Source organism: Trichoplax adhaerens, genomic scaffold (genome assembly GCF_000150275.1).
Source record: "Trichoplax adhaerens TRIADscaffold_2 genomic scaffold, whole genome shotgun sequence".
Lineage (NCBI taxonomy): Eukaryota > Metazoa > Placozoa > Uniplacotomia > Trichoplacea > Trichoplacidae > Trichoplax > Trichoplax adhaerens.
Genome location: NW_002060944.1, coordinates 1,515,556 through 1,540,184, shown reverse-complemented (window position 1 = coordinate 1,540,184; position 24,629 = coordinate 1,515,556). Strand labels below are relative to the sequence as shown.

At 30.5% G+C, this 24,629-nt stretch overlaps 1 protein-coding gene across 1 annotated transcript; it reads left to right on the top strand.

The window, feature by feature from the left end:
* Positions 1 to 7,152: 7,152 nt before the first annotated feature.
* TRIADDRAFT_53006 (uncharacterized protein) lies at positions 7,153 to 24,405 on the top strand (the record flags this gene model as incomplete). The annotated part of the gene is made up of 40 exons (XM_002109739.1): positions 7,153 to 7,212; positions 7,257 to 7,326; positions 7,852 to 8,004; positions 9,133 to 9,359; positions 9,493 to 9,596; positions 9,848 to 9,963; positions 10,064 to 10,108; positions 10,263 to 10,395; positions 10,515 to 10,687; positions 10,837 to 10,949; positions 12,540 to 12,649; positions 12,779 to 12,910; positions 13,109 to 13,181; positions 13,269 to 13,308; positions 13,576 to 13,819; positions 14,039 to 14,199; positions 14,480 to 14,633; positions 15,055 to 15,184; positions 15,322 to 15,381; positions 15,940 to 16,055; positions 16,164 to 16,266; positions 16,491 to 16,598; positions 16,766 to 16,818; positions 17,184 to 17,333; positions 17,662 to 17,863; positions 18,053 to 18,217; positions 18,319 to 18,429; positions 18,987 to 19,079; positions 19,248 to 19,364; positions 19,459 to 19,524; positions 19,670 to 19,761; positions 20,677 to 20,818; positions 20,994 to 21,121; positions 21,216 to 21,312; positions 21,823 to 21,928; positions 22,430 to 22,531; positions 23,530 to 23,639; positions 23,723 to 23,829; positions 24,064 to 24,142; positions 24,280 to 24,405. The coding sequence occupies 40 exons, from the start codon at positions 7,153 to 7,155 to the stop codon at positions 24,403 to 24,405; spliced, it is 4,671 nt and encodes a 1,556-aa protein (XP_002109775.1).
* Between the last annotated feature and the right edge of the window lie 224 nt (positions 24,406 to 24,629).

Genomic DNA, 24,629 nt, shown 5'->3' with positions numbered 1-24,629 from the left:
AAGTTAGATGGAAATGCTATGAAAAAAGTCCAATGGCTTGCAAGATTGGCATTATAGAATAATGGCTTTAGTAGCATCAGTAATTTGTGGCAAAACAAGAATGACCCTAATAGTAAATGATGAAATGTAATTTTGTTGATGCTGTTCATTCAAGACCTATTCGTAATTTGATCCTAGATATTGCGATTAACTTCTGTATCGTCGATAACACTCATCTGGCGATCGAAACATCATAAATTGAAATAATTTAGATAGAAATCGTGGTTTGAACAATTATAGCTACATTGAAATAAGTAAAAAGCTGGTAGTTGAGGGCTGGCTAATTTTTTTACCACTGAATTAAGTGATCCATGTTTCATTAGTCAATTTGACGATCATCTTCAATCGTCTCTAATATGGCGAGCAGCAGTTTTAATTCATCGGTAACACTAAAGACGAATAACTTATCTGAAACCGTGCGTCACCTGGTACACGAAAAAATTGCTGCTAATAACGCTAATAAACAGCAAGGAATTATCCGAGCGTATTTTCGTCGAATTTGGCAATATGATCGTGATAAATCGCTATGTTGTTTGCCGGCCAACAATTTACTTCGAAAATATGCCAAAAAATTGGTCGATTGGACATATCCTTTCTATAGACTAACATTTAATGTTAATGATTCTTTAGCAGATGATAGACTTGGATTTATTGTTGAGTATTCGCCTATGGTATTAACGTAAAATTTTAACATGAATTACACCAAATACGGGTGACTGTTATAATCTGCTTTCAAGTCTCCATTAATAGGACAGTTTATAAATTAAATTTTAACTGATTTTGTTCACCTGATTTGTCGGTAATCCCTTTTTCTCTAGTTCTAACATTTAAAACCATAATAGTTACAATAGGAGTTTTCACTAATAGATTATACTCCATTTTAATGAAAATATACGAATTTGATTCAGTAAATTACTCTGTTTGGTCCCAATTATATAATCATTGTAGTGAAATTTACACATTTAGATAGCTTGTGTAGCGTGCCGTAATACTCAAGCACTATAATACGCATAAAAATCGAAAGATTAATTACGCGTTATACTATATCAGTTACAAATCATTCTCTGCTTTACGTTTCTGTGCTATCTTTCTAGTATCGAAAATTACAATACATGGAATATAATTTGATGCTTGCTCCGTGCTCTCATAGTTGAATGCATTTAAAGCGATATTTTCATATATGAAAAAATCTTCTAACAGTACATGTATATAATCTACATTTACTGTAACTGTAGAATAATACTTTATTTGTTAGTACCCCAATTTAATTTTACTTTAGCTGTAATATTTTTAAAGAAGGTACGGTAATTTACTCAATATACTACGTAATATCATGTTTTATGTTTCTGTATAAGGTATATAAGTTAATATATAACTATCTAGCTTAGTAATTGCGTAATCATTATTAGCGCACGAAGATCCATGATAATTTTCAATTATTAAATTTTTACAGATATCACATAATGCTCAGTCTTTCACATGTAGTGGTACTTGTAGAAGTTACATAAACAGCTACGTTATTTCGCTTTCTTCGTATCAGCAATAATCAAATAGCATAGTTTAAAAAGGGCATTATTGGCCGTGGTTTTAGCTAGTATTTCATTATGATTCTAAATAAGTTTCCTTGACTCCAGATATACTCCTTTCGAATATTTAGTTATATTAACAATAGTGGCAAATTGCGTCGTCCTTGCTATGGATGTTCCATTACCGGACAACGATTCAACGGAAATAAGTTTACTCTTGGTAAGAGTGTTATACGTGTATGTAATTTACAGAACTTTGGCTTCTTAGCATCATAAAAATTTAACTCCATTGAGCTACGGCATAGGTTGACCTTGTTAGGTGATAGCATTCATCGCTAAGATTGTAAACGGGTAGATTTAACTTAGATTTGATTTGGCAATTTCAGTACATATGCAATTGAACATGGCTATCAATAGCTGTAATTACCTATTAAGATATTATTACCTATCCGCAAAGCGTGTTAATATGTTAACCGGTAACACATTCTGTCCAATTTCCCTTCTGAGCTCATTCTAAGGCATTTTGTTTCATACTCACCCGTAAATCACAAAGATAAATCTTCCTGTAGGTAATACTGATTTGAAAGGATTTAACGGATATTACTTAATTTCACGTACAGTAAAAAATTTTCTTTTATTCTCCCATCTACTCCTTCAACTCGGTAAAGATACCTTGTAGAAGTAGTATTAATTGCCTTGTAGTTTTTTCTTACCCTCCGATGTAAATATGTGATATTTGTAAATTGTGGGTTAATCAGCAATGAATTGCGTAGGATAGCGTACCAAAATAGTAGTCTTTGTTATTGTAGTCAGTAATATGGCATAGCCGGTTGCACGATAGCTGGGTAGCTAGCTGCTAATAACGAGAAAGAGCGATCATAGTGTATCGCTTCTAGATTGAATTATTTCTTTTATACAATCAAAATGTAGTTTGATTTAGAAAAAAATTGTTAGATATAGATAATATATGTATGGAAGTATGTTACGCTATCATAAAAGTTTAGGAATAGAATCTAGCTCTATGTGATAACGTACTTTTCTATGCAAATTATTTCTCTGCATATCTAGCTACTTGCAATGTCTGTTAGACACAGTCGAATCTAATTGAGAAAGTCAGTGAGACGTATAGAGTACTCAGAATCCCATATTTTTCGACTGTCTTCGAAGAATTACAGCTACGTTTCAACATTCTGACACAATATGACTTTCTAGCAGAGCTTCGAGATACGTACATATTTAGCTTAAGAATCGATCCTTACTGTTGGATATTGTCGTTTACGTCTCGAATTGAAAATTTTGCTAGCTTTTCAACCAATAACTTTTTATTCTTTCCCGTTAAATTTTATTTTGATTCTCATCCATATAATTACCGAAAAAGGAAGTTTAAATAATTAGAATTTTCTTTTAATATGAACTCTAGTCGTAAAAAAAGTGCAGGTTAAAATTACGCCATACCAAACTAGTTCTAAGAAAGTACAAGGAAAGTAACAAAAGTACTAATACCTGCAAATATCGCAACTGCGGATACTCATACACTTTGTCTATTGGTTACTGGCAGTGAAAAGTTTTAATTTATACTTTTAATTCTAAATCAATCGCCATTTGAGTCAGCTTTGTATTGGGGTGGTATCGTTTTCACAGTAAGAGTTTCCCTTATTGAGTCTTACGTTCGTTTCACGAATTTAAGATGATATTAAAGACTTAAAAAATATGAATACGAGGGAAAAGGCGATACTTTATTATTACTTTCAGCTTATTCCCTTCTGAAAATACTTCAATCTTTATAATATTATCGATTCATGGAATTAGTTTACAGTTCAGTAAAGAAGCTGGATTGTGTACTACGAAGTCGAACCGATGTTATGAGCAGAATAATCGATTAATACTATTAAAATTACTATCCTTCATATTGCTACCTTTTCTTAATTTGTATTGCGTCCAACTAAGGTATTATTATTTCGTAAAAGAGAATCCATGTATGCGATATATTCTTGGTTTCTGAACTATCGTATGTAAATAGTAGCGATACTTATGATATCTACTAAACACATATCAACAATACTAGTAAATTGTCCGTTCAAATGAACTGTTGACTGATCCTTGAGCCAATATTGCGTCGTGGTTGCTGAAAATCATCCTACTATAATAATGTAATATAGGATTTAATTTGATTTACTCAATCTGTTTTGCGGATTGAAGGATGGGCTTATTTCTTTAAATGATTATGATATGGCCAATTCCTAAAATAAGATAATGTTTAAATTGATGTTCAGATCTTGCAAATAACTACATTTGCTTATGATATCATACATAATTAAATAAGGTGAATAGAATGATATAAGATTAATTTGTAAAAGTAGTTAATTCGGAGTAATATATAAAAGATACTCGCTAGAATTTTTAGTAGAATCCTATATTTATCACGATGTGCAATTTATATTGATTGAAAGAAGTACAGCACAGTTCCAGTCATAAAAAATTTCAGTATATGAGCAATTCATAAATTAGATTATAATACAGTACACGCTAGTTCTTGTTAGTTCTTTCAAATTTAAACATGTTCATACTATTGCAATATAGGATTATCCGATTACTCTAATCTGTTTTTTAAGGATTACAGACATTGTTTTACAATCGCTTTGATATAACTTGATGTAATAATAATAACTAGTAAATTTTTCTGCATGTGTATCTGGAATTAGATTTTCTATCGCATTTCCGTGACGTATAAGTAATAATTAAGCATAATAGAAGAAGACTTTGATATTATCACTGATTTCATCTAGCACTATTCTATTTTATCGATTCTCTTTTAATTTTTAGGGTGCTCACTCATATTTCAATACTTCGTGAGCTAAATTAAGATTATGTTTACGAACAGACCATTAGATTTTGGTGTGAATATACAGTTTCATTAAAATATACACTTACGTTGTTTAGATTTTGTAATGTAATGTCGCTTCTTTGGCATTAAACAACTTCCTTTCTTAAATTAAGCGAAAGGAATATCCTACAGTCTTTTTACGGTTTCACTGGTCTAAATGCGAATATTAAAGTTAGGGTTATCATAACATCGGAAGTAATCCATTATTCTCACTACTTGATCGAAATACAGATATAATATTGTAAGCCGTTTGCATAAAGTCCCTACCTAGATCGTAAGACCGCTTTTATACTGTGCTAGTTTATTTTTAGTTTTATTGCAATCGCTTAATGCTGATTTTCTGTTATTACTTGTAAGTAGACAGAAATATAGTAAAGTAGGTTTAAAATTGCCACTTTAGAACCAAACCTAATTGGCCACATAGCTAAGGAGTTATTATATTAGAATGGAATAATCTTGCAACAAAACTTAAGTGTTAAAATCGAAGTCATTTAGATATATGCGTATAGTTGGAATGTTCAGTTTATCACAGAATAATACAATTTGTTGTTAATGCACAAAGCTAGGCAGCACCAGATTGACTAGAATTCAATAGACTGATTCTTAATACGCCTTTGATTGGGCTATAGTTTATTTTCATTTACTGTTAAAATTAAAATGATCTACAATTATTCTACTTCGAATAGCTTTCGGTTTGATTGTATTTTAGACGCGGTTTCCTTAAGGCCGTAGCTAGGCTACACGATACCTTAACGATCTCTTCTACATCTGCAATCTTTCGTATGAATATGTATATTCTGGGATTTTTGTATCTTTATGTAAATTAAAAAGCACGGAGAATGTTATTTTAGTGCGATTACCATACCTATACGTATTCTTAACATAGAAAGTTATTATTACGTTAACAACGTTTTGGAGAATGATAAATAGGTGCCATACTAAGTTAAAAATTTCCCTTTCATGCGTCAGGTGATGCGTCATGATGCCTACATTGGTACTATAATGTCTCGTAGCCATTATAAGAGAACTTTTCAGAAAATTTTGACTAAGCACACAAATAGCATGTGATTTATAAAGTAATGTAAATATTAAAATAGTTCATGATGGTATAAAGTGACTTTAAATGAAGAAAAGGACTATTACAACTTAATATAACGAACACGATAATCGTTATATTTCAGCAGGGGGGCAGGCAAATAACGCCTTTGATATTTACCAGTAAGTTAACAATAAAGTTTAAACCAATTTCTAACAGACTATACGTGTTACTTTATTGGTTTAAATTTTTTTATTTTATAAGAAAAGGGATCATTTTTGAGTACCGTACGGAATTCTGGTGTCACTAGATACCACTGATACTCGTAATAGACCGATTGAGTGCTGAAGCCAAAATCTTTTCGGATTAATTTCATCGATCATCGGCTTGTTCATATAATTGATTAGCAATCTAACTTTAATCAGAAAATTTCCAATCATTAGATGAAATAACGTAGTTCACTTCTTATCATCCTATTCAGTTAATTGAAATAGAAATTTTAGCGAGGATTATTTATTTTAACTTATATTCTGAGAATATTGCGACTTCTCTAGTTAAGTGGTCTAGCCCACAGGTAGATAGACACGATATTTCGATACTTAAAATTCTTAACTCACAAATTTCAGAATTATCAATTAATAGGTGTATGTAGTATTTTGTATAGCCTATTAGACACTTTACGTTTTGGATTTTTATAATCGTAATACTTAAATATTGCGGTTCTCAGAGCATAAATACTCTACCAAACATTGGTTATACTATTTATTTTCTACTGTTTATATCTTCTCATCGTGTATCTACAGTACCGCCCTTTGGGATATTATTGCGAGTTAAGCGACATTAAGTTACCGCATTCAAAAATGTGAACTCAGTATATCGAATACGTCTACCCTGTTTTAACTTTAATATTTACCATCTGTCTTAAAGTTTCTACATTAATATATTCGGTCATACGATAATTCGGAAATTAATATGATAATTTCATTTAGGTTAGTTCAAATTTTATTTAAAATGCGGTAATAAATATTGAAAACTTTCCATAACCGTTGTAAAATTATTTTAATTCATAGATTAAAGTGAGATCTTTATTACGGTACTTTTGTTGTAGCCATCGCCATTAGCAAGAAAATGAAACAAATTTAGACTCCTTTTTATGCTTTTCATTCACTGTCAAAGAAATATTACAAAGCAGTTGGAATACTTATGCGCGATTTTGATTACTGAATTACACAAATTCTATTTTTCCTGACCATTAAAGTTATGAGGACTTCTGACTTAAACCGAATTTTTTTGTGCCAATTTACCAATGTCGCAAATATGTTCCGAAATGAATATGAAATGACGTTACTACCTAATAACAACAAGAAGTTTTCGAAGAGAATTTAGGATTACCTTCTGTAATGAACCTTATTTATAGTACGAAGACTTAATTATTGAAGATTAGCAATTGAATGTATCATTATCATTACTATATTTCCCCTTTATTGAATTTCAAAGTTCCATGTCTATCATAACTGATGCTAAATAGCTTTTGTGTTGATATATCCGTCTAGATATTTGTTTACACCTGACTGGTCTACTATCTAATACTACTTTTGAGTATTCCAACGTATAGAAGAGAGAATACTAGTCTATGTGTAGTTATAATGTAATATGTTTAGTATAAAATGTTTGTGTTATTCTTATCAAATACAATTGTTAAGATAACGCTTTTGAAATCTGATAAAGTAAGACCAGATAAATTATAAGTTCTTCCTTACAAATATTTTAGGAAAGAAATGCTGAAATTGGCTTCTTGGTTGTATTCTGTATTGAAGCTGCTTTGAAAATTATCGCCAAAGGTTTTTTCTTCCATCCACAGGCTTACTTACGTAGTGGTTGGAATATCTTAGATTTCCTCATAGTAGTTGTAGGGTATGTGTAGAATTATAGAATAGACAAATACCTAAATAGTTTCATTGTGTTTATTCCACTAATTTTAAACTATAAACTTATCCTGTAAAAATAAGATTTACTGCAATACCTTATTCATCTGCAGCTTAAATATTTACATAATGTATATATATCATATCTGTATTTCCTTTTCTGTNGAAATTAGGAGTTTCAATACGTCTTCGATAAGAGATCTTAAAAGAGTTTATTAGTATTTTGATCAACGCTGCGTCAAATGAAATTGACGTTAAAATTTTACGTGTTGTGCGCGTTTTGCGTCCATTGAAATTGGTTTCTGGCATGCCCAGTGAGTTAAAACCTTTATCAGCCTGATTCCATTAAATAGTTTTAATGCTGTGTTTTATATATAATTATATGAAATGTCTCAAGTTTGCATTGATTTAATAGCTAATTTCTATTTCATTCTCTGTTAGGCTTACAAATTGTCTTAAGATCTCTTTTAACTGCAATGGGACCTCTTTTTCAAATCAGCTTGTTAGTTTTATTTGTAATTGTTATATACTCTATTATTGGAATGGAATTCTTTTTAGGCAAATTTCATCTTGGTTGTCGTGATCCACGGACTGGTATGTGTAAGGTTTTAATACATGATATTACTTACTACAATACATCGTGAATGCTATGAAAATGATTTTATTTCGTTATTACCATGATACCCGTTACGGATTAAAACTAGTGAAATTTGCTACAAGATTAATGATAATTGGAAATGATGCGATATTTTTGCATCAGTAACAGTTTGTAGCAATGAAGCTGATTATTACCATACAATATCTTATTCTTGGCTCAAATAAAGCAGCACTTTCATTTTATGTGTAGTTACAGCAATATAGAAATAGAAAAGTAAATCATATCTTTCAATCCTTCGAGATCATTTGTTTACTTCGGAGGCATTTACGGAGAAGTGTAATAGGTGTAATAGATTATAGTTGTTTTGATTACAATAGTCACATACGTGTACACAATATCATTTATCATGCTAAATCATGTCATTTCTGCGGTTACGAAAATAGACATAATTGATTTTAAGTGGTTGCCCATTTGTTATACTTTGTTAGCGAGGTTGCACACATATAAGAGGGCAGGTTTTGAACGTTAATACTTGCAAGCACATTAATGTTTGGATGACAGTCGTGTATGGTACAGCTTTCTTAAAACTATCAACATTCAAAAATTCATGTTGTAAAAATTTGCATATATACGAGTAAACGCAAAGCACTTAAAATAATATCTGAAATTAAGATATCGTGCAATCTAAATAACCACTTAAATTTACTATTCTTAAATAACCGATCTGAGATAAAAACTATTTTTAACTATAATTTGCTAAGGCCTTTGTTGTAACCTGATGAGGATCGATCAATTATAATTATTAACAAAGATAGAAGATTTATCATGATTGTAAATTATTATCGTAGACATTTTACATTGATTTGAATGTTATTTACGGCATAAATATCCCAATAGCAACTTTACTAATTTGTGGATAACGTTCATTATATGGTATCGTCTGGCTAAGCCCTTTTGATAATTGCTTTATAGCAATGTTGTAGGATAGTGATTAAATCAAAGGCTGTAGTTTATAAGAATTGAGTGACTATTTGCGTAATGGGCAATTTATTACAAATTATCTGATACGTGTATGCATATAGCTTCAATCTGGAAGATAAAAGATTATTTTCGCTCATTCATAGGCCAATTACTAACCCAAAATCACATGAGTCCGTGCAATAATCAACCTAATTCATCAGCCGGATTTAGATGCGTTATTAACACTACACAGTACCAAGTTTTTGGTACTTGTGATTATAAATATGATGGGCCTAATTATGGAATAACAGGCTTCGATAATATTTTCATGGCTCTACTGACTGTCTTCCAATGTATTAGCTTAGAAGGATGGACAAATCTATTATATGATGTAAGTAAAATAATACGAAAGTTGATTATACGGTTTAAAGTAAAGGTTATCAGTATATCATTCTCGAATTTAATGTTTTTTTGAATATTGTTATCTAATACACATGAATGTACTTTAATATATTACCATTTAGACTAATAATGCGGTTGGTAGTACTTTCACCTGGTTTTATTTTTTAACCTTAATAATTTGGGGATCATTTTTTATGTTAAATCTTGTTCTCGGAGTATTGAGCGGGTAAGTAACAGTAATGGTAAAAATTAGTAGTATTGCAAGTACGGTATACCATTCAGTATAACTTTTAACTGCTGCTAAAGTATGGATTATAATTAGTCCTGAAATAAGGAATGGAAAGATATAATTTCAGCTAGGCAGTTAGGCCCATCTTAAATTGTGAGGGCTTATAACATGCAGCCACTCACCTGGCATATAAGCTTTACAAAAAGTTAAATAGTTACAATGACTGAGAGGAATTTTTAAATTTTAAGCGAATTTGCCAAAGAGAGAGATAGAGTTGAAAAACGTAGGGAATACAAGAAATTTCAAGAAAATCGAAAGATTGAAAGGGACTTTTTGGGTTATTTAGAATGGATAGGTCGAGCAGGTTATTTAAGCGAACTTTACTGAATAGAAGTAGTTATTTTACTTATCATTTTCCATAATCGCATTACTTACGAATATGGGTAAATTTTTCTATTTTATAGAGGATTTAATCTTAGGTGAGCAGAGACTGAAAGAAGAAGAAACGGGTGAGTATTTGCAACTGTACGCATAAACCAAAAAATTTTACCAATCTGCAAGAATTAAAGAATCTTAAATAAGGGCATTTCAGTGCTAAATTTATTTCCAGCAATTCGTTCTTATTGCATTGCAATCTTCATATCTTTATACATTTTTATCTAGCTCCACATTTTGATACCAGATCAGAGATATTTCAGTTTGCAGAGCAGGATCAAGTAGCTGAATTAGCGGAAATCACTTTATCTGAAAATCCGATAAATACGAAAGCTTATGCAACAACAACACATTCTCCAAGGTGTGAATAGTTTACTATTTAAAAATGCTCCGATTTAAAATCTATATGAAATGGAAATTTTATAACTTGATAAATTCAGAATGGAACAGGATTTATTAATGTTTTCGGTGTACTAATAGGGCTAACTGTTTACATATGGTACAAAGATCGGAGAAATTTCTTCGATTAGCTATACGTCGGACCGTTAAATCTAGACCTTTCTTCTGGATAGTTATTCTATTAGTATTTTTAAATGCAGTAACTATAGCCTCCGAACACAGCGGAGAGCCGTTATGGCTTAAAGATTTTAGAGGTGACCGTGATGCTTAAGTTAAAAACATAAATTGTAATCTGCTTCAACACTCATTAGACGTATAGAAGTAGCGATAGCTGTCTTAAAGATATCGGTACTGATGATAGTGAATAATTTTTTCTTGTTTTATTAACTTTGAATACTTACAGAAGCAACCAACATTGTGTTTGTCGCGTTATTTACTTTGGAATTAATCCTAAAATTATATGGTTTGGGAGCGGTATTTTACTTCTCATCAACATTTAATTGCTTTGATTTTGCGGTAAGTTTCCAAATATCGTGCGCACTAGATGAAAGATCTATCATTCTTTCATTTTGATTTATTATGAGCTACTGCGACTTACAAAAATCTATCAAATACAAATCGTAAGGAATACTATACCGTTCGTGGCTGAAAGCTTTGCTACTACTTTAGTCAAATTTTGATGAATACAATTGCTGATGATTACTGAAATCCCGTTGTAACGAAGTCTCTTTGTTTTTAAATAACAGCTTTATTGGTATTCTACTTTGAGTAATAATAATAGTACATAAGCCACAGATCTTAATTTAGGACTCTCCGTCGAGAGGGATAGCGAAGCTACTTATATACTGTTAGAATTGATCAATAACAAAAATAAAATCAATGCGATGTTACGCAGGATTATCAGTAGGATTTTGGATAGAATTAATCTATTAACTTAGTAATCCTAGCTAGCAATACGATGTCATTCTTATATCATAACATATCTATATATTGGTACTCATAACACATTTGGTGTTATGATATATCAAGTAATTATTATTATGATGATAATAACATCACATGACTAATCTATCAAATATAGCAATTACACATCTTTAGTGCATATACTTAGGTTGCATGCGCTCTTTCAGTCGTACACCACTAGCCTAAAGATGTCATCTAAGTAAAGCCATTCTCTACACCCGTATTAAGGTCATATGCTAAATATGAGACCTACTTGCCATAGGCTTTAGTATCTAATCTATGAGTTCAAATCTCCTAAATACTTTTGTAGAAAATTATCATATCGTGTACCGAATTATCAATTATGATATAAATTAAGTAGTATATTATCATAGGCTTAAAAGACTAATGATATTTCATGCAATATTACTAGTTTGTTGAGGTGCTTGAAAAGATAAAAGTAGACCCCAAAAAGTACCGATATGGAATATTTGTATTGAACTTGGCCATAATTTTAATGCCCTAATATTTTATAACTTAGTAATATAAAAATTTAGCCTGAATATATATAGTTTTATATCTAGCTTCTGTTTTAAGAGATGAGTTTTTGTAAAAACTCGTTATTTTTAGGTTTCAATTTAAATATTATTTAGGGCTTCTAATTTGGCTCATGTATGCACCAGTTTTCTGTATAACACGAAATTTACAGTTATATCGTTTAAGCTGTTACACTATTATGCCATATACGATTGTGTATATTTCTAGGTGCACATACAATGCATATCTTCGTGCCGTTCTCTTTATTATCACAACGTGTTGAATGAGAGCATTCTTATAAGTAATTTATTTAACTTACGAATAATGAGAAAAATCTCACAAGTTGGCATAATTGACGCAAATAAGTTTTTGACATTTAACGTTGATTAGTCTTAAAAATCACGAATATAGATTGCTGTTAGTATAAAGCTTACACATTCATTGAGTGGGCAATTTAATATTCATATCCCAACTCCTGAATTATGAATAGTTAAGCATTTGTCATGTAAAGCGTCAATTATGAATGAATTCAACTTTCAACACATTGTACTAAAAGGATATAAAATATAAGTTATATTTTAAGTTTATTTCTTAACTAAGACATTTTCGCCATGGTTGCATCATTAGGTGGTTATCGCCAGCATAGCTGAACTTATAGTTAGGAGCGTTGGTGGACCGAAGCTTGGCATTAGTGTATTTCGATGTATTCGCTTGCTAAGAATATTTGAAATAACAAAGTGAGTATAGCTGCGTAAAGATGAAGTAAAAATAGTTAATGAATGTATGAGATGTAATAAAAGGACAATTGGTACTGGATTAGCAAAAGAAGATCATCCTTCAATTTCTCTTATTTTGATTTAATCTAGGCATTGGAAGTCGCTAAGTAACTTAGTAGCCTCGTTAATTAGCAGTCTAAGATCCATATTGAGTTTACTTTTCTTGATTGGACTTTGTATCATGGTTTTTGCATTACTTGGAATGCAATTATTTGGTGGAAGGTAAATTATGCTGCTATATATCTATTTCAGTTAATTAAAAAACTGATACGGTGACATTTTATGATATTTGTATAACAACACACTGTCTCGGCCTAACGTTACAAGACATTGTTATAGCGGAATTGTTTATATCAACTAATTTTAGATACTACTTTCATTTTGTTTCTTTTACCTATCTTACAATCCTCTTTGCATTAGATTTAATTTTGCAGAAGGTGTACCAAGAAGTAATTTTAACGATTTTGGTCACGCAGTTTTATCTGTGTTCCAGGTATTATTCAGAAATGCTTTAATTGCATATAATATTAATATCCAAGATCGATATTATAATGTTGCTTTACTTATATGATTGATTTAGGTGCTTTCCGGTGAGGACTGGAATGAAGTAATGTATAATGGTATCAGAGCCTATCGAAGCTCTGGCGAATTCGTTAGCTATGCAGTCTCCCTTTACTTTGTGGTCCTTGTCTGTTTGGGAAATTGTATCCAGATTTTATACGTGTTACTGCTTGATAATTTATTAATAGTTAACTGTAGATTCATGTTATACTTAGCAACAATTATAGAAACATAATATGAAATTATTACTTATGAACTCAAACTCGAGAATCTTGTTGCCCTTAACTGTAAAACTTTAAAATCTGCAATCTCACTGAAACCTACAGATACCCTATTAAACGTATTCTTGGCCATTGCAGTTGATAATTTAACGAAAGCCCAGGAAATAAGTAAGGATGAAGACGAAGAAATTATGCTGCAAAAGCGCTTGTCCATAAAGCGCAAAAATTACTCGAAAGATTCTGGCTGTCAATCAGCTTTGGGTGATGGGCAATATGGTACAGATGATAGACCACGAGAAAGTATTAGAACACTGTCTATAGCATCTACAGACGGACGATCAAATCAAAGGTATGAGAGTATTAGCAAATTTCAAAGTCACATATTAAAACTCAGTTTTAATTTAAAGCGTAAATAAATTTATAATGCAGTAGCTGATTTTAAAGTTGAAAATTATATTCATGCAAAAATGATTATTCATTCAGTCATACATTCAACTTAATATTGCTATGTAATGACACAAAAATCATAACGAAAACTATAACAGCCTTTATTACTTTGGAATTATAGGAGCAGGAGAAGTACGTTAAGAATTCCCATGCCGTCTTCACCGTCTATCAATGACGATAACGCTTTTCCTGAATTTTGTGATAATAATACTTCTCAACAAGAGACAAGAATAGATGAAATTAATGACATTGAAAATCCTGGTAATGAGAACGATGATGAAGGTAATATAAGTTTAGACATGAACATGCATAAGTATAATTTTAAATTTTATCGCTGTATAAACAGCTATATATGAGTTTTATCCTCTAATTCATATATGATACGTTAGATCATAATTAAGTAAATTTTAATGCTTCTGAACTGGTCATCTATCCGGATACTTAAGCATTTGGTCTATAAAATTATTTATGAAATGAATCGTAGTGCAAAAATGCACAACCATTCTGATTTTCTAACCACTTTTATCAATTTATTTTATAAATAATAAACGATCTTCCATAGAGCCTAATTTTCGACAAAAAAGACTTGGCAGCACAAAAATGAACTTTCAGGATGCTCATCAGGAACCTGAGCTAATTATAGGAAAAGAAATCTTCGCACAAAATGTACCAATCTTGCAAGTTAATTCGCTATTCATATTTTCGCCTCAAAATAGGTCAGTGTTTATTAAAATACTACAACGGCAACAATAGCTATACGCAGTGTCAACTCTATCTACCAATAATTACGAATTAAAAATTATGCTTAAACGGTGTCTATCAAAAATTCTTTTAAATCATCAGTATGGTTGTCTTTTTACCGTAAAATGAGCTAAGAATGGTAGTTTTTATTTCTCTTCTACTATTCAGTACGCTGTACAGTTACTCAACTACTGAGTAATAATAATAATTATAACTACTTATCAACTTAATAATTTTACGTCTCAAAATCAATATTTTGTTTACAATATCATTATTTACCAGCAAAATCTAGATTAAACTAAGTTAGAAATGAGATTTTTATTAAAGTAATCGTTATACCACCCTAAAATATCTGACCCTATTTTAATATTTTACTTCTTTTTCAATTTCTTTTAGGTTCAGAAGGTTTTGTCATTATATTGTCCATTTAAGGCACTTTGAAAATTTTATGATCGCAGCAATTATTATAAGCAGTGGGCTACTGGCTGTTGAGGATCCTATGAATGAAGATCCCGTCCTAAATTATGTAAAAATTGTTTTAAATAGTATTAATTTAATTTTGAGGCCGCTGGCTAATGATGCGTCAAATTTTTCTTATCTAATTCCAGTATTAAATTCGCCTCTACTTACACATCATTTTGTGACTCTATGATAAAATTATAGGTTTTAAGAATATTTGATTCAATATTTACCGGGATATTTTTAATTGAATTAATTTTGAAGGTAATTCTGATCTACATGTACATTATCTGCAGCTTATAATCTAAATGGAAGCACTTAATGGCAACTTGTAATATAGAGTCAAAATTATAATTATATCTTTTAAGGTAAAGTTCCGTGAGATCTGAGAACCACGAATCAATCTTACTACTAAATTTCGTTTCCATAAATAAGCTTAGTTCTACATTAAAATCGCATAAATGGGATATTGATAATACGCCCTACTTTTTCGTTATCGTAATAGAAAATACTATTTCTCATCCTATATAAGAATTTAATTTATCATTGTCCATAAGTCGATCCATCATTTAAGATCAAATTTTAGGATAGAATTTTACTAAAACTTTATCAACATTTGCAATCACTATTTCGATTGTTGTTTAATTCAGGGATCCTAGATATTTATATACAAGGCTGCATCTTATAAATATCTTATTTGAATATTTGTATAAATATTATGAGAATAAGAGTTCCATTTATACATTGAGTACTTGCAAATGTTGCTTGTCTTTATTAATTACTATTACAGTTGGATTTATGTTGGAATCAAATTACTTTTAGGTCGTCGATTTTGGATTTATTCTTCATCGTGGGTCGTACTGCAGAAATTTGTGGAATATTTTAGATATGATCGTTGTTGTTACTGCAGTAACATCGTTCATTTACTTTGAAATCGGGTACGAATTTTTCTTATTCAATAAGTATCAGGAGATTTATTTTCTGCAGGATTAATATTACAAACGTGCATTATGAGATTAATGCAATCCTTTAATGAATTCTAAAAGGGTGGAGAATCAGTCTAATCGAAATATATCAGCTATTAAAGCAATTCGAACTTTGAGGGTACTACGGCCGCTTAAAGCGATTAGAACTGCCAAGAAGCTACTGGTGAGGCGATAATGTTTAATATGCATTATTAATGGTCAATTGCAGTTTCATAATGATTGCTTAGCTGATATTTTGCATCACAAAGTTATCTAAGATTCTATTTCTATACCAATATCGCAGTCATTTCTAATAATTAATACCAATAAATGCAATTATTTAATTACCTTTTCTTTGGACAGCCCTAATATACTCATTAACAATGTTAATAATTCAATCTTTTACAGGCCTGCTTTCAATGTATGGTCAATTCCCTGAAGAACGTTCTCAATGTTTGTATTGTGATGTTGCTATTCCTATTCATGTTCGCCGTGATTGGCGTTCAGTTATTTAAGGTACCGTACTATTGAAATTTTTACTTGTTAACTACTTAATGTGGTTTAAATCATTTGTATAGCTTTAAATTAGTACTTTGATAATACTCTTATTGGATATGGATAGTTTCATAGCTAGGTAGCTGCTATATCAATGCAACGCTGAATTTAAATTTGAAACATTTTAGGGTAAATTTCACTACTGCACGGATCAAACGAAACATACTAAAAGTCAATGCAGGTAAATATCTTACCTCTGCAACTATTTAAAAAAACAATTAATCTTGTGATCTAGCCAATAACAAAATAGTGATTTATATAGATACGAGAGTAGCTATTTGATCATAAGTGTGTAATACCGATGATCGATATGTAAGATACAAATACGATGACTGATTTTTTGTTTACTACTTGCGCAGATAGAAGTGATTTAATTAACAGTTTGCTGTACTTTATAACTATAGATAATCTGCAGTGGGAATTTTATAGTTATCACAGTTTAGTTTAAAAAAAGCTAATTGTTACCGTATAGTTGTGTATTAAAAAGGCGGATATAGACAGTATACTGAGCAGATATGTGTCGGTATTCAATTTTTCTTATTTCAGGGGAAATTATTATCATTATACTGACGGCCACGTTTATAACGTAGAAGTAAGTTATTGCATAAGCGATACAAAATTTGCTACGCAACTTAGTTCGAATGCAGGACGATTTTCGAATTATGTAGATAATGTAATAAAAGCGTCCTTCATCAGGTTCTAGAACGTCGATGGGAACAACATCCTTATAATTTTGATGATTTACCACGCGCTATGTTAACACTTTTCACCATGTCAACAGCGGAAGGTTGGCCAAGGCAAGTGCAACAATACGATATACTGCATTGACTAATGCAAATATTAGTAATTACAATAAATAACAGATATATTACAACTTTTTCTCGCTTATAATATAATCCAAGATTGATATAGTTTTAAGAGATTGATGGTTGCAGATAATAATATCTTGATATTAAGAAAATAAGAGTTAAATGATTTAATATATATATATATTGTTGAATATTATATCTTACGTTATTTTCAGGATATTATATTGGTCTATTGATGCAACTAATGAAAATGAAGGACCAATGCGAGATTATAATTTGGCAGTTGCATTATATTTCTGTATTTATATCGTTGTATTCCCCTTTTTCTTCATAAACATCTTTGTGGCCTTAATAATCGTAACCTTTCAAGAAGAAGGTGATAAAGACATCGCTAACTATCAGCTAAATCGAAATCAGGTACGTTATTATATTCATAGGTATTATGTATTGCTTGTTATTCTTTAGTTAATTAATTGTTAACCATACGTTTAGCGGCATAGATGCAGCAAATAAATTTAGGCCTAATGCATCCTTTAATTTTATAACCTAACTTTAATTGACTGACTGCTAGTACCTGTAATAATTACTGAAATGATACAATTTTAGCGTGATTGCATCGAATTTGCTTTAAATGCTAAGCCAATCCATCGCCACATGCCTAAAGATAAAAAATCTTACGCTTATAAAGTTTGGCGAATAGTAACATCAACGCCATTTGAATTTATAATTATGGTCTTGATTATTGTAAATACTATAGTATTAATGATGGAGGTATGTCTCACTTAGGCTTTTCCCTACGAATTTAAACTATACATTTTATTTTTGATTGGAATTTCTGATTCTCATTGAATAAAATTATTGCCAATTATTAGTATAATGGCCAAAGCAAAGACTACAAAGATATGCTTCAAATAATTAACATTACGGTTACAATCCTGTTCACTGTTGAAATGTTATTGAAAGTTATTGCTTTCTCACCAAGGGTAAGTATGAGCAAAGTATAAACACTGCATGACAACTTTTGATTGCAGTTTTAACTTATGAATAGTGTCATAAAGGTGCTGTCGTGAGCAAATCTACATATTTTATGGCTTTAATGATTTTGATATGAACTGAGCTTCCCGGTAGCCGTCACTAAATTTGTTAATTTAAAAAATTCTGTAAATTTAAAGCAGGTTATTGATTGCATTTGCATTTTCTATAAAAGTTGTGATGTATTATTGAAATTTTGAAAAGTCAATAGTAAATTTACAGTAGTATCTTCTTTAGTGATCGATCTAGCTAATATTCATGCTCATTTTCTGATGGCACATTGATTATAAATTAGATTATCGATATTCTGGTGAAGTTCTTATGATACTAGATAAATTACGCTATGGTCATAAAATATATATATTTAACGATGAATATGTGCGTACGGTACTTAATCTGCTAAAAGAAACGAAAATAGTTTTATTTATGCATATATTTGCTCAGTTTCCATGAGATTCCTTTATTGCTTGCTTTAACATCTCTGTGCATTTTTCGACACCTTTTTTAGAATTTCATAAAGGAATGGTGGAATATATTTGATTTAATAGTCGTTATTGGTAGCTGGACAGATATTATCATTACTTATGCCAGTATTAATGGTGTATGTATTAATTACTCTTATTAAGGATGTTTACTACGTAGATGTTTTAAACTTTCAAATTTTTAGAGTTTTGCAATTTTATCATGCAGAATTTTTAATGCTCATGAAGGTAGCTACTTTCTATTATCATTTTTCCTCTTGAAATATGTAATATCTTGATATTTATAGACAAGTACTGTAAGTATTAGCTTCTTTCGATTATTTCGAGCCGGCCGTTTGATAAAATTATTACGTAAGGGTTATACTATACGTGTTTTATTATGGACGTTTCTAAAGTCCTTTCAGGTAAGATATATTCGGATAGAATCATCTACAATCTTCTAGGCGCCTCATAATTTGTTTTAATATCTCTTACTATAAATACCCTTTGTTAACTTAGGCATTGCCTTACGTTGGACTTTTGATTGGCATGTTGTTTTTTATAAGTGCAGTGCTTGGAATGCAGGTATTGTAATAAAAAATTTAGTCAACTACATAGTAACAGCTAAATACACATGTACTAGACGTTAGTATAATATGTATTTCTGTAAAGTTTTAGGAATTATCAATATCTATTAGTTTAAAATAATAGATTATATTTTATTTTAAAGTTATTTGGACAAATTCAATCCGATCCTACTACAGCCATTTTTCGCTACAACAATTTTCAAACTTTTACCGGAGCGCTAATCGTTCTCGTTAGGTATGCTTATAGTTAAACTTTCGATATTAAGTTCAATATATGAATGATTTTAATATTTGAATAGCAGTAAAATTATCTACAGATTAGATGTACTACTTAACTAATAGCCGTAGTTTAGAGTTACAATTAAGATAGAGATGTAGCTTGTTAAGCATCCTTTCTCAGTAGCTGCATTGGAAATCAAAACTTCGCAGATATAGCAAGTTTTAGCTCTAATTTCAACCGTACTAGATGTAATTATAAACAAAGGGCTGTATTTATTGTAAGGTAAAGAGAGCTATATAAGAGCTTGCTTAGTTAACATCTACATTTCAGTAGTTCAAGAAATGATCCATTCATGCCAAGTAGAGTTCTTATAGGATGCTAATGTTTCGAATGCTCGTTCCATACATATTGAAGGTTTACATCAAGTATGATTGCATCACTCTATAGAGATATAACATAGTGCAGTTGCTAAATTACGGTATCGATTTATGTGAAACACTTCTAAAACTACAATTTAGTTTTCTGATTTTAGATATAATCACTGTAAGAACTATCAACTCTTTAGTGTTTAAATATTTAGCGTACCTTACCGATTAGCAGTGCTGGTTATATGCGCAATTAAAAAATACCGTTATACGGTATTTGCAAATAATTGCAACGAAGTAGTATTATTTATCCTTGTTGTTACTCTTGCAATTCGGACACCCTTATTTTACCGTGATTTCCTTTAAAAAAATACATACATACGCTTAATATAAAAAGACATATTTATTAAAGTGTTATCTCAATAGTTCACGTTATATTGGAATAGAAATGTATATGTTGAATATTGTAAGCAGTATGACTACTGTCTAAAATATATACGAAAAGAGTAGTGGATATGTTAATATCATTCTTAACTTCTGTATATTATAAATTTCTTGCGGATAGATGTTCTACTGGTGAAAACTGGCCTGAAGTTATGCTAGCCTGTTTACCTGGTCGAGCAAAATGTTCCACAAAATTTCCCGACTGTGGATCTTATGTTGCATATCCATACTTTGTTATATTCGTCTTTTTGTCTACTTTTTTGGTAATTAGCTCACTTCAATTCATTATTATCCGTATAGAGATAAAAATTCTGCAATACATGTAACATAACAGATACACAATATTATAGTTTCATATATTTCGACTAAGTATATAATTTAATTTGAAAACAATACATTGCTACAACGATATTTTCGTTATTTCTGAAAATTTTGCAGATGTTGAATTTATTTGTGGCTGTAATCATGGATAATTTTAAGTATTTAACACGCGATAAGTCTATACTTGGTCCATATCATTTGGATCATTTCTTACATACCTGGGCGGAGTTTGATCCTGAAGCAAGGTAACTCAGTCATGTTTAATACAAATTTGCATTGAGATTATGATCTACTTCACATTTATTACGTTAAACTCATAATTTAAATTTAACACTTTAGCGGTAGAATCAAACATCAAGAGCTGTGTACCATGTTATGTCGTATTCCACCTCCTCTTGGCTTTGGAAGTAGTTGCCCAATGCGTACAGCATATCGGGTAATTATGATATATAGCGATTCGTCAAGGCTACACCCAATGTTATGATTCACGTTCAGTATATTATTGCAGTTATTACAAATGGCGCAGTAACGTATTTTAGCAGAGAACTTGCTTTAGATCGTATTTTTAGTTGATCTTAACTTAAGCAGATAAGAAATTTTGTTGATTTCTAATACGTCATATAAATAAATCATAAATACTTGTATATAATTAATTTTAGATAAATATAAATTTCAGGATTTGTTATACGGTGACTTTTGCCACTGTTATCATCACTCAATTATTAATTCTGATCTTCTAAAAATTCTAGATTTAAAATTTAATATACAATATGTACATTTCTTAATATATGATGCTTCATTTAGTAAAATCTTAGTTCTTTGTACCTTAAGTTAAGTAGCAAATTAGTAAGTTATGAATTATAGATTTACATATCTCTGTAGCTATGGATTCCGTAAATGAATGCTTAAACAATTTCTTACGTCCATTTCTGTTAATCAATCATAGAGATTAATGAAACTAGGAATTCCTATTAATGGCGATAATACCATTCGCTTTAAGGCTACACTTTTTGCTTTAATAAGAACTTCATTAAAAATTAAAGTTCGAGAAGGTAAATTACTAATTTCTAAAAAAATTTAATTTTAATTAAAGACAGTGTTTCAGTTTATAACATATTCAATTCCATTTTTCGGCGATTTTCTTTCTTACTACCGCCAGTACTTCATCAATATTAATTTGGAATGGTAGATTTTAGTATGATCGTCAGCTTTATTTTATGTTATAAGAGAAATAATAGTAAGTGCTATAGTATATTAAATTTTTGTTTAAATTGGCTTACTGACCCCGTTACAATTATTATCTACATTATTAAATTCTTTGTAGCCTATATAAGGTTGGTAAGATGTTTTAACTTAAACTGAATGCCATAGCTTATTTAGGCTCCGATTAATTTCGTTTCGATCTTATTTCAATAGTAGTTTTTAAATACGATGTAATTTAAAAGCTTGCTTTTTAATAATTAATTTAATGTGAAAGCAGAATTTAAGTAATTGATAGGATAACAATGATGTTGGTCTGCCTTTAAATCCACGTGAAATCTTATTCTATTCAGATCAACATGAAGCTGATGCTGAGTTGTGTCAGATTATTAGAAAAATATGGCCGCAAGTTACCAGTAGAACACTAGAGCGTATATTGCCACAAGTTGAACATGGTTGGTCTAAATTATTAATTGGATCGTTAGTGAATAGTTATATGTAACATTGACAAAAAGCTTCAAACTATGCTCTTCCTCATTCTCTTACGCCTCTTTGTTTATATTGGTTAATGCACTGTATGATATACTACTGTAATTCATCTCGATTCACTTAGCTAACCTATAACAGGGTTTGGAATTAAAATTTCCTGCCTGCTCGCTAATTATCATTTATGCATCATCGTTTATTAAAAGTGCTTTGGTTCTATATTAAGCTTTCAATATTTTTGGATATAACTTATAGAAGAATGTGATGGGGATTGAATAGGTGTTTGATATTTTATACTTTTTTCTAAATCTGGGTAATTCTTTTGTAATATTTGGGGTAAATTATAAATACCGGATTAATAATTCTTTATGTTCGTTGTCATTCTGTTTGTTAAGTAGAGTAGAGAATATCTAGCAAACAATATCTGCTTAAGTTATATAGAGATTTCAATTTTTTAAATATTGTGCGAATAGAAGTTGAGAAGAGCATATTTCCACTGATTATACGAAGCTTTAAATAACAATAGTAAAATGTATTAAAAAGTGAGCTCGATATGCTTTATCTGTGATTGAAGCTATGATCATTAATGAATGGACAAAATTTCTATAAAAGATATTTTAATTTTATTATGCATAACTAATGTTGCTCCGCCAGTTTCGATATTTTTAAATTATGGGATCTAATAGGCGATGATCTTTTTGTTCTTGGGTTATTAATTAAGCTGATTGTATTATAGTTTTTATCGAATAATTTGATAGTGTTAAATGATTTTAATGTGCAATAGAAAAATTAGCATTAAATGTAAATATGAGATTTTGATAATGTCATTAAAATCGAGAGATGGGATAATTGCCGAGATAGTAGTTGTATTTAAATTAACTTGCAAACTATAATAACATATAATAACATATAAGCGCCATTCAATTTTTTAGTTGCTAAATAAGCACATTTTGAATTATCGATATAGGAGCAAGGCATCTTACTATTGGTAAAATTTATGCTGCTTTAATCATTTATGAGTATTACAAAAGATACAAGAAACAGCAATTAAGAGAAGAGGATGAACAAGTTAGAATGGTAAGTTGGATAATTATTGATCATTTCGTTATATTTCGTCAACAAAAGATTATAACATTTCATTTTTGGTATGATCATTTTAGAGAACCAAATCTCTTTTTCATCGCTTTATCGATGTTGTCCGAACACCAATTCGAACTGGGGCTCATAAAGACTTGGAAATTCCGACGGAATATCCTACCAAGCAGCTGTAAGAGAAAATACTATTACAATTTTTTTTGCCTTGCCATTACATTAATAAGAACGAAAAGCGAGACAGCATTATTATATGGGTTGATCTAATAATTTTTAAGTCATTACAGCGCAGGTTTTATTTAGTACAAATTTAATATAAGATACTCTAAATAAGCTCCAAGTGTTATCTCAACAAGATACGTATGTTCAGAGATTTAAAAAATAGTACATTCTAAATTATGCGATATAGGAGATCAAAACATTTTCATAGCCATTCATTTAAAATTCCTCGACCTAGTTTACGCCGAAGTCGAAAGAGAGATAAAATGGTAATATGTAGCTCATTCGAATATTTTTTTAAATATTGCAAATGTTGTTGGTACTTATTCCAGAAATTACGCTTACTAAAGGCTTGATTGCGTGCCTTGTTGATAATCTAGCTCAACTAGTAATTGTATTTCATTAGAAATCGAAACATGCAGTTTCCGCTAAACCCTCGGACAGCAGTGTATCAGGAGAAAATAACAGATCAAGATCTTTGCCAGGCCTTATATTCGAGAGCATTGATGTAAATTGCTTTATTTTAAAATAGTTTTATCGTAGTTATTATTGTTTATAATTTTTAAATACTTTTTGGGTTTGAGGAATAAAAATAGCTAGTGTAAATTTTGAAAACTGGAAATTTCATCTTACATTATTACCGGTAGGATAATGCGGGGAAAGTGCAGGACATAAACCTCTATCTTGCAAATCGGTCTAGTAAAGAAACTGATTTCTGCATAGCAGAAGTTCATCATGAAGACGATGAAGGCTATT